Source organism: Microplitis demolitor, chromosome 3 (assembly GCF_026212275.2).
Source record: "Microplitis demolitor isolate Queensland-Clemson2020A chromosome 3, iyMicDemo2.1a, whole genome shotgun sequence".
Taxonomy (NCBI): Eukaryota; Metazoa; Arthropoda; class Insecta; order Hymenoptera; family Braconidae; genus Microplitis; species Microplitis demolitor.
The window spans coordinates 12,652,119-12,664,562 of record NC_068547.1 but is presented as its reverse complement, the minus strand read 5'-3'; the positions used below and the strand labels follow the sequence as shown (position 1 = coordinate 12,664,562).

General features: G+C 28.5%; 2 protein-coding genes across 2 annotated transcripts; one reads left to right on the top strand and one right to left on the bottom strand.

The window, feature by feature from the left end:
* The first annotated feature begins 1,237 nt into the window (after nt 1-1,237).
* Nucleotides 1,238-2,629, top strand: LOC103574436 (transmembrane protein 147). Its single transcript, XM_008553882.3, has 3 exons — nt 1,238-1,516; nt 1,596-1,734; nt 2,053-2,629. The coding sequence occupies exons 1-3, from the start codon at nt 1,440-1,442 to the stop codon at nt 2,524-2,526; spliced, it is 690 nt and encodes a 229-aa protein (XP_008552104.1). The 5' UTR covers nt 1,238-1,439; the 3' UTR covers nt 2,527-2,629.
* Nucleotides 2,630-2,724: 95 nt separating this feature from the next.
* LOC103574437 (DDB1- and CUL4-associated factor 8) lies at nt 2,725-11,149 on the bottom strand. The gene is made up of 9 exons (XM_014445228.2): nt 10,318-11,149; nt 9,004-9,360; nt 8,719-8,936; nt 8,280-8,647; nt 8,046-8,211; nt 7,684-7,983; nt 6,321-6,440; nt 6,129-6,245; nt 2,725-5,292 (listed from the first exon to the last, which is right to left on the bottom strand). The coding sequence occupies exons 1-9, from the start codon at nt 10,706-10,708 to the stop codon at nt 5,149-5,151; spliced, it is 2,181 nt and encodes a 726-aa protein (XP_014300714.1). The 5' UTR covers nt 10,709-11,149; the 3' UTR covers nt 2,725-5,148.
* Nucleotides 11,150-12,444: the final 1,295 nt, after the last annotated feature.

Here is a 12,444-nt window from a genome sequence, read left to right as displayed (position 1 = left end):
ACCGGAAAATATTTACTTCGGCGTTGAAGTCAAAAAAATTCTAGATCAGGTATATAGAGATTCGCAACAATGAAAAATTAAAATCAGATTTCACAACGACTTGTGTCGATTTTCTAATGGAAGGCTGTAAAGAAATTAAAGAGCGCTTCGATTTTTCGGATCCTGTTTTAAAATTAGTGTCAAATCTAAATCCGTCGAAAGCAATTTTGAGAAAGACCAGGGATATTGTCCCCAGTTTGCTTCCCTTGATGAAATCTTTGCTCCGCATTGCATCAATTGAACAACATCAAATAATCGATGACGAGTGGCGTCAATTACCGTCTTTTAAGCTCCCGGCAGATATTGATGTAAATAATCCGGTCGATATTTTTTGGGCAAAGCTATTGGAATGTGAAGAAGGAGATCAAGGAATGACCTTTAAAAACGTGTCAAAATTTATGCTCGAAGTAATTTCACTTCCACATTCGAATGCTGACAGCGAACGCATATTCAGCCAAATCAACTTAATTAAAACTAAGACTCGCAATAAAATGGCAATTTCGACGGTAAACGGTGTGCTCTTAGCGAAACAACGAGTTAAAGGTAAAAAAAACAATTGCACAACATATGATCCATCACAGAGCGAGTGCAGTCGCATGACCAAAGCATTACACTCTACAAAAAAAAAATCACAACTGAAATCACTGCCAGAACGGTTCAAGATTTGTATGGTGACACGGATGTAGAGGAATTTAATAGTATTTTGATGCCAAACGATTTTTAAGTGACATGGTGATAAATGAATATTTATTAATACGTTGATTATATTAATAGATTTTAAAAATATTATATTAAAAAAGAGTAATTTTATTTTCTGTTTTTATAAATAAAGTATATATTGATATATAAAAAAATTATTTCATTTTATTTGTCACTACCGTTTCATATTCATTTCTTCTTTATAAATACGAAGTGTTGGCGTATTGCTTACAGAACTTGCATGGGAACAGCGAAATTTTGTAAGCTAATTTCAAATTTGGCGCGTTTATTGAACTTATAGTGGAAAGGGAGTCTGTTCAGGTTTGTACCATGCGTAAAATATTTGTTCCATTGATTTAAAAGCGGTCACTTAAAAAAAATAAACTATAGAGTTATTGCATACATATCAATATTACTTATTTATTTATGATAGACATTATCTTGATAAGTACGATACTTTGGGTCCATGTACGATATTTCTACGCCCCTGGTACGATAGTCAGCTCGCTTCAAGTTGCTAACGCTGATTTTGAGGCGTTTCGAGTTTTGTGAACGCTTAGTGGAACGCAGCCTAAATCATCTCATATCTATTTTTGATGATTTGGAGTTTAACAATTAAATTAAAGTATATGTTTCATGTATAGTAGAAGTAGGTTATGATAAACTAATAATTTATTAATCTTAGTAATTATCACATAAAAATGACATTATATCACTTTGGTAATTGTGTAGCACTAGTCTATGTGCCATACCACTTAACATATAAATATTCTGGACTGTAAGTAAAAGAAAAAAAAAATTTTTAATTTAGTTGTATTGTACTTTTATCATTATCTATTAAAATAATTAATGTATAGGTCAGAATATGGGGCGTTTTGGAAATGCATTCAAGCTGGTGGTATTTATATATTTACTCAACTTGTAAAAATGTTAGCACTTGCTACATTTTTTCCTACTGCTGACAATGTTAGTCAAGAAGGTTTCGATCTTTTCGGGGTATGTATTGAAAAATTCAATTTATTCCTATAAAATTTTTAATTACTTCTAAATTCTAATGCAACAATCGCTTCGAATAATTTTTCAAATTTCTTTATTCCAAGTAATACATTCACCAAAAAGACATTGAAACGAAAACCAACTAATAGTTTCTTTAAATTACCTAAAAATTATCTCATAAATATGTTTCCCAGTTATTAATACATGAATAATATAAAATTCATTAAAATATTAAAACCCCCTTCTACTGTTGGTGCTTCTATGTCATTAATTACAATACATTGATTAATTTATTAATTGTTAATTTTTATCTTTCAGGAATTTTTGAAATACTCAATAGACTTAGCCGATCTTGTAGGAATATTAATAGTCTTAAAAGGAATACCGGGCAAAGGACATGCTAAAGTTTTAACAGCAGGAATCGGTTGGGCTGGAGCAGAAGTACTTTTAACAAGATTTTTACTACTCTGGGTAGGAGCTCGGGGCGCTGAATTTGACTGGAAGTATATACGAAAGAGTTTAGAATCAAATATATCCCTTGTCCAACATATATCAACAGCAACGTTGGTCTGGTTATGGTCTCGACATGATTTAAAAAAAAGTTTAGTACCATTGGTTATTAGTATGCTGTTGTTGACTGTATACAGACCATTGATATTAGATTTATTAACGTCATTATTACTTGCTGGGCCTTGGTCTTCCCTACTCATCAAAGCTGTAACAACTCTTTCCATGGGTGTGGTTACACTTCATATCTATGCTGGATTTGCTCATTCCATTGGAATTTTTTAAACATACCAAAACAATTACCTTTGATTAATATTAATTAATTACTGTTAAATTATTAACTCATCTATTGCCTCTTTCATTTTTTTAATTAATTCCATTAAAAATATTTAATGCATTGATTTTTTTTCACCTTTAAAAAACTTCGTAGTCAATAATCATTTACTAAATGCTTATGTATTATTAAGATTTTTTTTTTCTGATTTTTTTTTTTTTTTTCAAAAATGTATACATGTCGATTTATATATTATTATTTTTTGTTTTTTTAACTTCCCGCTAAGAAAATTGCAAATTTTTAAAAATTCGGGAAGTTATTGGTTTCAGTCCGATTTTCGAAAATCGAATTTCTAAGAGATCTTGACGTTTTGAGGTTCTAGGAAGCTATTCTGACTAATTTCACGATGATGGCCGAGTGTATGTATGTATGTATGTATGTATGTATGTATGTATGTATGTATGTATGTATGTATGTATGTACGTACGTATGCAAATATCTATAACTTTTGAACGGATGAACCGATTTTGATCATCAAGGTGTCATTCGACGCGGCTTGCGAATATCTTGAAGCTGAAAAAAATGAAATTTGATCGGTACGGCTTGTTCAGAGATATTCCAAAAATAAACGTTTTTCAAAAATGATTTTTTTGGATAACTTTTTATGTTCTCGATGGATTGATTCCAAAATCAACTGGGCTCTAAAGCTTCATAATCTGCTTCGAATGCCACCTTAAACATCAAAATCGGTCAATTCTTTCAAGAGAAACCGTTGTCGAAAGAATTAAAAAAAAAAAAAACTTTTTAGTATTTTGAAAATTTCTCAAAAACGACTCGATAAATCAATTTCAAAATCTGATCAGTTGTAGAACTCAATGAAATGCGTCGATTGCCAGCTTAAACGTCTCAATCGGTATATTCGTTCGAGAGATATCGTTTGAGAAAAAATGGTGAAAAACTTTTTTTTTCGAAAACAAAGGCATACAAAAGTATTTAAGAACTCGAAGAGCTCGAAAATGTATCTACAACAATTTTTCGAGCTACAGAAGCTCTAAATAGGCGGGAAGTTTTGGAGCTGGCCCGCAGGGTCAACCGACAGACCGATTTTTTTTTTGTTTTCCTTACAATAAAAAATGAAAATGGAAAAAATTTATTGTACAAACTAATCTTATTTCTAAAGCATGTATTCAAAATCTTGCAAATAATGTATATATATGTATATTAGAGTGGCCCAAAAAAACCAACTATTTTTTTTTTTCGAATCTCTTATGAAAATTTGTTGGTTTACGATGTTTTAAGAAGCCTCTTCAAAAATGAGCTCGATAAAAAATTTTCAAGAGGTCGCTCACGAATTTTGAAAATGTCAAAAATGATTGAATTTTGAATTTTTATTTCTAAATTTTTTTGTTTCTCGTGGCAATAATAGTTTATATTTGTGAAATCATGACTACGCTGAAAATATAAGCCCAAAATTTAAATATTTAAACGTCGCTCAAGAATTTTGAATGTTTCCGAGTCCTGTCTTTTGAAGGTTTTCGAGCGACCCTTAAATATTGATAATCCCTATCCTAAAATTTCCAGAGAATCGAATCAAATGCGACAAAAACCGCATAGAAACCAATACAGTCTATAGGATTCTATGTGGTTTTTGTCGCATTTGAGTGGATTCTATGGGAATTGTTGAATAGGAATAAAGCTTCTCGATTTTTTCACCACCAATTTGCATCACGATGAATGGAAATATAACCTGAGAAATAGAAATAATAAGTTATTTACATACTTTTTTATTTTTTAATTCAATTTTTAGGTTTTTTCGCTTTTTACAAAACTTACCAAATTTCATTGTTTAAGACTGTCCTGTATATCTTTGGTTATGCAAAAGTTATATTTTAGTGAAATGACAATAATTGAGTTATAAACAAATACAAAAACTTATTCAAAGTATTAGTCCAATATTATCAGTTAATATTCAAAATTCTTGAGCGCCGTTCAAATATTAAAATTTTGGGCTGAAATTTTCAGCCTAGTCATGATTTTACAAATATGAACTAATGCTGCCACGAGAAAGAAAAAATCCAAATTTCAATCATTTTTGATATTTTCAAAATTCGTGAGCGACCTCTTGAAAATTTTTTATCGAGCTGACTTTTGGAGAGGCTTCTTAAAACATCGTAAGCCAACAAATTTTCATAAGAGACTCGAAAAAAAAATAGTCGGATTTTTTGGGCCTCCCTTAATGTATATATATTTTTTTAAAATTTAATTAATAATCAACATACACTAAAAAATAAACGCTTTAAGTAATTCTATAATTGGTAGAAACAGTAATTACTTATTTTGTATTGGCATTCACTAAAAGAAAATATTATTTTTTTTTTTTTTATTTATGGAACATGAATAATCATAATATATATATTTGAAATTCAATTATTTCTATTCTCAGATTAATTCAAATACCGTTGCCTATATCGGCTATTTTCTTTTAACAGAATAATTAATAATGATAAGTATTTAAGTATAAAATGCATGAGAAAACAAAAGGAAAAAAAAATGTCAAACATCTTATTATGATTTGAAAAAATATACTCACGAGTAAATAACTCATAACTTTATAATTAAAAATAAAAATAATTTTACGAGGTTGTACACTGAGGACCATCCATAGCATCATCATCAGAGTGACTATCACTGTCTAATGATCTACTTGAGTTATTCGATGAATCAGAATTATCGTCATATGAACGAGCGTGTACTAATCTTCGAGCACGTGACGCAGGCTGTAATTAAAAAAAAATAATTGTTTTCTAATCAATTTAAATTCCAACAAAATTTTTTTTTAGTAATTTTAATTATTTTTAATTACTATCGCGGACTTAAAAGAATAGTCAGAGAAATTCATTCCAAAAAATAAAATTGAAATTAATTATCTAATTTTTAATATACATTTACTGACATCAATATATGACTTCTCATCAAAAAGTAATTTACACATCTACACTATACATATACGTATATATCCAAATGATAATAAATTTAAAAAAAGCTTGTGATGATAAAGCATCTAATGCTTCGCATAAGAGTCATGCAATAAAAAATAATAAATAGATATTTTCGATACGCAAGATTAAAACGAGGGTTTGCTTGTATCGCTAATGCAAGCCTCCCGCGAACCCTCATTTTTATCCTATTATCGAAAAAGCTTTTTTTATATCGTACATTTCTTCTATAAAAATTATCGTAACGCCCAATGAGTGAATGATTAAATAAACATTTTAATTCAAAACATATTAAATAATTTAAGTAATTATCCTTGAGTAAGGGCTGCGCAGGTTATTAGTTATTAAGAGGGGTTCGCACATTTTTCTCTTTTGCATTCGAGTAGACGAACAACATTTTCCTTATTGCACTCATACAGTACATGGAGGTTCCGTCCAAATTTTTCGTGCAACCGAACGAAAACTTTAAATAAATTAGACCGAGGATCGATAATAGATTACAAAGTAGCGCATCGAACCTTAGTATCTATCTTGTGATAAAAGCTTTCGTTCAGGAAAAAAAACTTGGACAAAATTATCCACAAACTGCTTTTAAATAAATAAAGTAATAAACTTACACTATATCTGCCGTAACGACTTATATGACGCAGAAAAACTGCAAGCATTCGTGAGTCAAATTGATCTGGTTCACGCGTTGTATCATCAGAACGTGTTTTCATATTAGTTTTAACGCACTGAAATATATTTTGTCTGTCTTAATTAATTGAAAATAAGGAAATATTAATAGCTTCAATAAAATAAAGACTTACAACATCTAAATTAGTCATTGGAGGTTCAAGTTCACAAGAAGGAGCCCAAATTTTAACATCACTATCTAAACCACTTGTAGCTAAGATTGGTACATAGGGATGTGGTTCTAAACGATTAACCTATAGACAGTTGATATATTATTATTATTTTTTTTTTTTTTTTTTTTTTTTTTTTAGTGAAATAATTCAAGTTAAAGTAATATATATTAGGGTGCTTCACTTCCGGCGAAAGTATTTTTTTCGTTGTTCATAAAGTAAAATATAGTTTTTTATGCTAAAACAAAGATCCTGCCAAGTTTGAGCTCCTAATTCCAATCCTGAGTACTTTCCATTTGATTTTAAAGATTTTCCATTTAAAATACACGTAAATTAAGTTACTTTTTTTTTAACTTTCTAATACTCAGCTACGTTTTGTGATATCGAAGCGGTTTTGGTCGCAAATTATAGGGCATTCGGTGTTCTTCAAAAGTGCCCGTAGTAACTTAGCTGTAATTCCAGCTGTTTCGCTTGTGTCCGTTGCGGAAGTCATTTTCCCTATGAAATTGACCTTTATTGGCTTGCAAAACGTAAACCAATGAAAGTACACTGAAAATGTTATCGGGAATTTTATAGAAAATTTTATTCCCTTCAAAAAAAGTCCTATGAGTCAAGTCGCTAAAGTCCATTGTTTCCGAGTTATAGTAATTTTAATAATTTGAAAAATAAAATATCCATTGTCATTCTTTTTTTATGATATTATATTTTTCAAATTATTAAAATTACTATAACTCGGAAACAATGGACTTTAGCGACTTGACTCATAGGACTTTGTTTGAAGGGAATAAAATTTTCTATAAAATTCCCGATAACATTTTCAGTGTACTTTCATTGGTTTACGTTCTGCAAGCCAATAAAGGTCAATTTCATAGGGAAAATGACTTCCGCAATGGACACAAGCGAAACAGCTGGAATTACAGCTAAGTTACTACGGGCACTTTTGAAGAACACCGAATGCCCTATAATTTGCGACCAAAACCGCTTCGATATCACAAAACGTAGCTGAGTATTAGAAAGTTAAAAAAAAAGTAACTTAATTTACGTGTATTTTAAATGGAAAATCTTTAAAATCAAATGGAAAGTACTCAGGATTGGAATTAGGAGCTCAAACTTGGCAGGATCTTTGTTTTAGCATAAAAAACTATATTTTACTTTATGAACAACGAAAAAAATACTTTCGCCGGAAACGAAGCACCCTAGTATACATATATATATATATATATATATATATATATATATATATATATATATATATATATATATATATATATATATATATGTATAATATATATTAAAATTAGTAAATAATTTTTATATTTATTCATACCACTCCTTGGTCATCTCCTGGCATCCACTGAACAATAGCTTCTGTACTTTTATCCCAAAAGAAAATATTTCCGCAATCAGAACCGGATACAATGAATTCACTTTTTGGTCCAAAAAAATTAACGCTTTTAACTGTAGCACTATTACGATGACCCTCGTATTTATGAGCGTAATCTCTCGTTGGATTTGGCGAAACAGTATCAAATAAATAAATATCATCATCATTATAGGAAGTAACTATTTCGGTTCCATTGTAATTATACACTGCTGATGTTACGTACGCTGATTGTCCATCTACAGACTGTATAAAAATTAATTTCAATAAATTTATAAAAATATTATGAGTAATTTATTTATTATTACCAAATTTCTTGGGCACAGTTTGTGAACAGGTTCAAGAACTCTTCGTCGGTCAAATATTTTCACCTTTTGGGATCGACCACCGACACAAAAATAATTACTATCACGTGGATTTATATGAATAGTATAAAGCAAAGTATGAGATCCATCTTCTTTAACCGTTAACAATCTATAATGATAATAATAATAATAACTAATAATTATTAAATTTATTAATTAATATTTTTAAAAACTAACCGAGTTGGTTTTTCAGCACGAATATCTATTGATAATATTTTTCCATCATCACCAACAGATAAAACATTATAAGGATGATCAAAATGAGTTGCAAGTCTTCTTGCTTCCTCCCGATGACTAGCCAACTTTTTATTTACACCTGTATTTAAATCTAGTAATCTAATTTGGCCATCGCGTGCACAAGTTACTATAAATGATTCATAATCAATTGGTAACCATTTAACTTCAAAAACATTTAAACTATGACCAGTTTCAAAAACACCACGTTTTTTTCCTACTGCCCAGTCCCAAATGACAACTTCTAAATCATCAGAACCACTAGCTAATCTACTTCCATCTTCGTTGAAGTTTAATGCATTAACACAACCCTACAACACAATTAAATTAATAATTGAAATAATAACTAAAAAAAAAATAAAATTTATTTCATTTTACATACCTCGTGCTCATCTAACTTGTGCATTATTTCAAGTCGCTGTACAGTACGTAAAGAACCATAAAATTTACGATTAAAAAATCTATTGTTACCAATCTCACGACTTCTCATCTCTGGTAACATGAACCACTTTGGTTTTGGTTTTGCTTTAGTCAATACTTCAGGTATTTCTAAACCTACTTCTTCTTCACTAGCTGTTGACCATTCATCTGAATCATCATCTAAAGTAAAATAAAAAAAAATTATCATCTTTATTTTATAAAATCATAAAATAAAAATATCTTTTACCTTTTACGCTACTTATCATATTATCGGCATCATCAGAATCAGAATTTTTATCGTGGTCACTTTTTTTTGAATTTTCTGATTCAAGAACATGTGACTCATCATCAACCGAGGAATCTAATTCTTGTGAACTCGAATTAGAGTCACGTGCTTTTTTACCAGACTTTGAATCCAAATCTTCATTATTATCAGAACTTTTTCTATAGTGGCGTTTTTTTAATTCTGACTTAGGTTTTGTGATTTTAACATTACTACAACTTGGCTCATCTTTATTGACATTAGGGGACTCAAGACTTTTATCATTATCTTTTGTTTCACTTAATATTTTATTAGAAGTATCTCCAGTATTATTTGACATATCTGTAAAAATAAAATCAACAATTAGATTTAAATCATTACAAATAATAAATGTGATGAATCTTAAAATAACTTTGTTTTTTTATTATTGCCCAAAGGACAAACACCAATTTTTTACACGAATTTTTTATCAAAATAAATTTTACATGTATTACATATTGGGTAATAATACCGAATATTGACTGAGTTTAATTTAATGACCGGGTACCTAAATACCCTAAAAATGGAAAGATTGGTGAATTTAATTAATGGAAATCAGAAATTCATAATTACATATTTTTTATGAATTAAATTTACCAATTTTTCCACTTTGAAAGGTGGTTTAGGGTACCCGGTCATTAAATGGCACGTGGTCAATATTTGGCACTGTTACCCTATACCGCTTTTATAGGAAAAAAAGTGATATTTTCATACCAATTTCTTGACAATAAAAAACTGATTTTCGTCTATTCTTATATCAATATATAACTGCTGAAAAAAATTTAGCAACAAAAACTTTCATCAATAAATAAATACTTATAAAAAAAAAATAATAATTAATTGATTTTACATCGATTAAAAAAGAACAGCTAAAATGGTTAAAATCTTGTGGTAATTTGGTAGATATTTGCTCCCAAAGAAATAAAATTTTTGTATAAAAGTATTCATAAAAAAAATGACTTATCAGTATGAAAATTTAAAAAATACGGTATTGTTTCGGTATAAAATCAAGAATTACAAAAGAAAACTAAAATTCGGCCATATTATCGGTTTTATTGCCTATTTTTTTAGTCTGACTAAATCGGCTAGAGAATATAATATAACAGGAAATTCATTACATTCGTTAGTTTAATATATATATTTTTAAAAATCTGTTTTAATGGATCGAGAAAATACCAGAAGTATAGAGGAAAAACATACCAGAAAATAACTAAAGATTTTCTTAAATCTAATAACAATATCACAATATTTTCTACATACCATCAACAAGATTATTATCATTGTTACTATTATCTGGTAGATTATTGTCATTAGTTACTAATGAACCATTGATATTATTAGAATTACTATTTTTGGATTTTTTATATTTTTTTTCTAAAGGTTCATTTTCTGTTTCACACTCATTACGTTCATCAATTTTGTTGTGATTATTACAACTAATATTATTTTTATCAATTGTTGTATCATCAAAGTCCATTGATAAATTATTAATAACAGTCCCTTCAACTAAAGAATTTTCATCGTTTTTATTTTCAAGTTCCATAGTTGTTGATACATTTTCATTTATTTTATTATTATCACAACATTCAGTACTTTTATTTTTATCATTGCCATTTTTGTTCGCTTCTAAATCATTATCATTCGTATCCATAATTATTATTATAATTAATCTATGTTTATCATTATATTTTAGTTGCTTTTTTATTTTTATCTCAATGAATTATTTAAATAATGTTAAAAAAAAAAGGAAACACTAACCAAAAAAAAATAAATTTTTTAATTACTTATAATTAAAAATAAATAATTAAACAGTTTAAATCTTTGATATTTTATTATACGGAATAACACAAGGAAAAATTGTTTGTAAATTAAATTTTTTTTCACAATTTACTTTAGACGCAGTTACTATTTACGTGTAACTAGAAAACTTTAAGTTTTAATTTTTAACCAGTATGGACAGGAATTATAAAACGAAAAAAAAAAAAAAAAAATATTATTGTGTTTACAAAACTTTCATAATAAAATTTAATATAATTTCTATTTTATTAACAGATGATTGATTTTTCCAGGAAATCACCCTGACCCTAACGGAACAAAATTTGTTTACATATTACGTATGACTTATACGTATGTAACCAAATGAGTCACCATGGTCTATTCTCATAAAAGCGACAAGCGAATTGTCGCGTCGATGACGTCACTATTAATGTTTGGCGGTTGAAAGGTGTAAAAAAATTATTAATTATTATTAATTAATTAAAAATGACTTTTTGCACAGAGCAATCATCATTCCTCATTAAAAACAGAGTGAGCAATTTTTCGGGACTAATCACGATAAAAATAAGCCCTTACAATTAGAGATAATGGGAACTTGAATTTTTGATTTTTTAATTACGATTAAGTAATTAACGGTTAATTATAGCAGTAGAGCAATTAATAATTTCGAAAGAGCAATTGATGAGTAATTTTTTGGCATTTGGGTTTTTGAAAAAAAAAAAATTATTTGGCGTCAACTAGTTTACGATGCTTAGATACTTTTAAAGAGTTTGTTAATCATACAATTTGTTTTTTTCATGTTGGTAACTGGATTTTTGTTTAATTAACACATTTTACGATTGAAGTGTGAGTGTCATATCAATTTAGAGTTTTTATTTTGATTTGTACTTCATTTAGTGTAATATATAAGCTGTGGAATGTATATACTTTGATATTGACCAATTTTGCTTTTAAATTTTTTTGCATTTGTTGCGTTGGCTACATTTTCGTTCGGATCTCTCTTAGAGCTCCCTTAAGTTGGCGGGGGGAATTCAATGTTTAGCAAATTTTTTCTAGCAATTCGTTTGTTCGTTTATTGTTCATCAATGTTCGCTATAAATAATTATTTGTTCGTTTTTTATTTTTTTTTAAATAAATTTTTTAAAATTTATTTGAAGTTAGCGGTGACTCTACTCATTTTCTATTCTTCTTATTTTTTTTCCATTTATCTTAATTTGTTTATTGATGCCCCACCAAGAATAGGGTTTGTACGTTTGTTTTTGTATTTATAATTGATTATTAAAATTTTAATTATGCCCGTTGATCTAATAGTAGTGTTGCGCATGCGCAAGTGTCTGCTCTAGGTTTAAAATTTTTTATTGTTTTCATTATAATTTATGTGTTAATTAAATGAGTAATCTTATCAAGTAATTATCAAATCCTGTTAATCATTTAGCACATCATAAGAGTATTCAGGTATTTACCGGAGAGTAATGTCAATCAGCCACAATAAATTTTATTTAAAAAATAAAAACCTAGAGTAGACGTTTGCGCATGCGCACAACTACTATTAGAACAACGAGCATCATTAAAATTTTAATAATTAATTATAAATATAAAAACAAACTAACA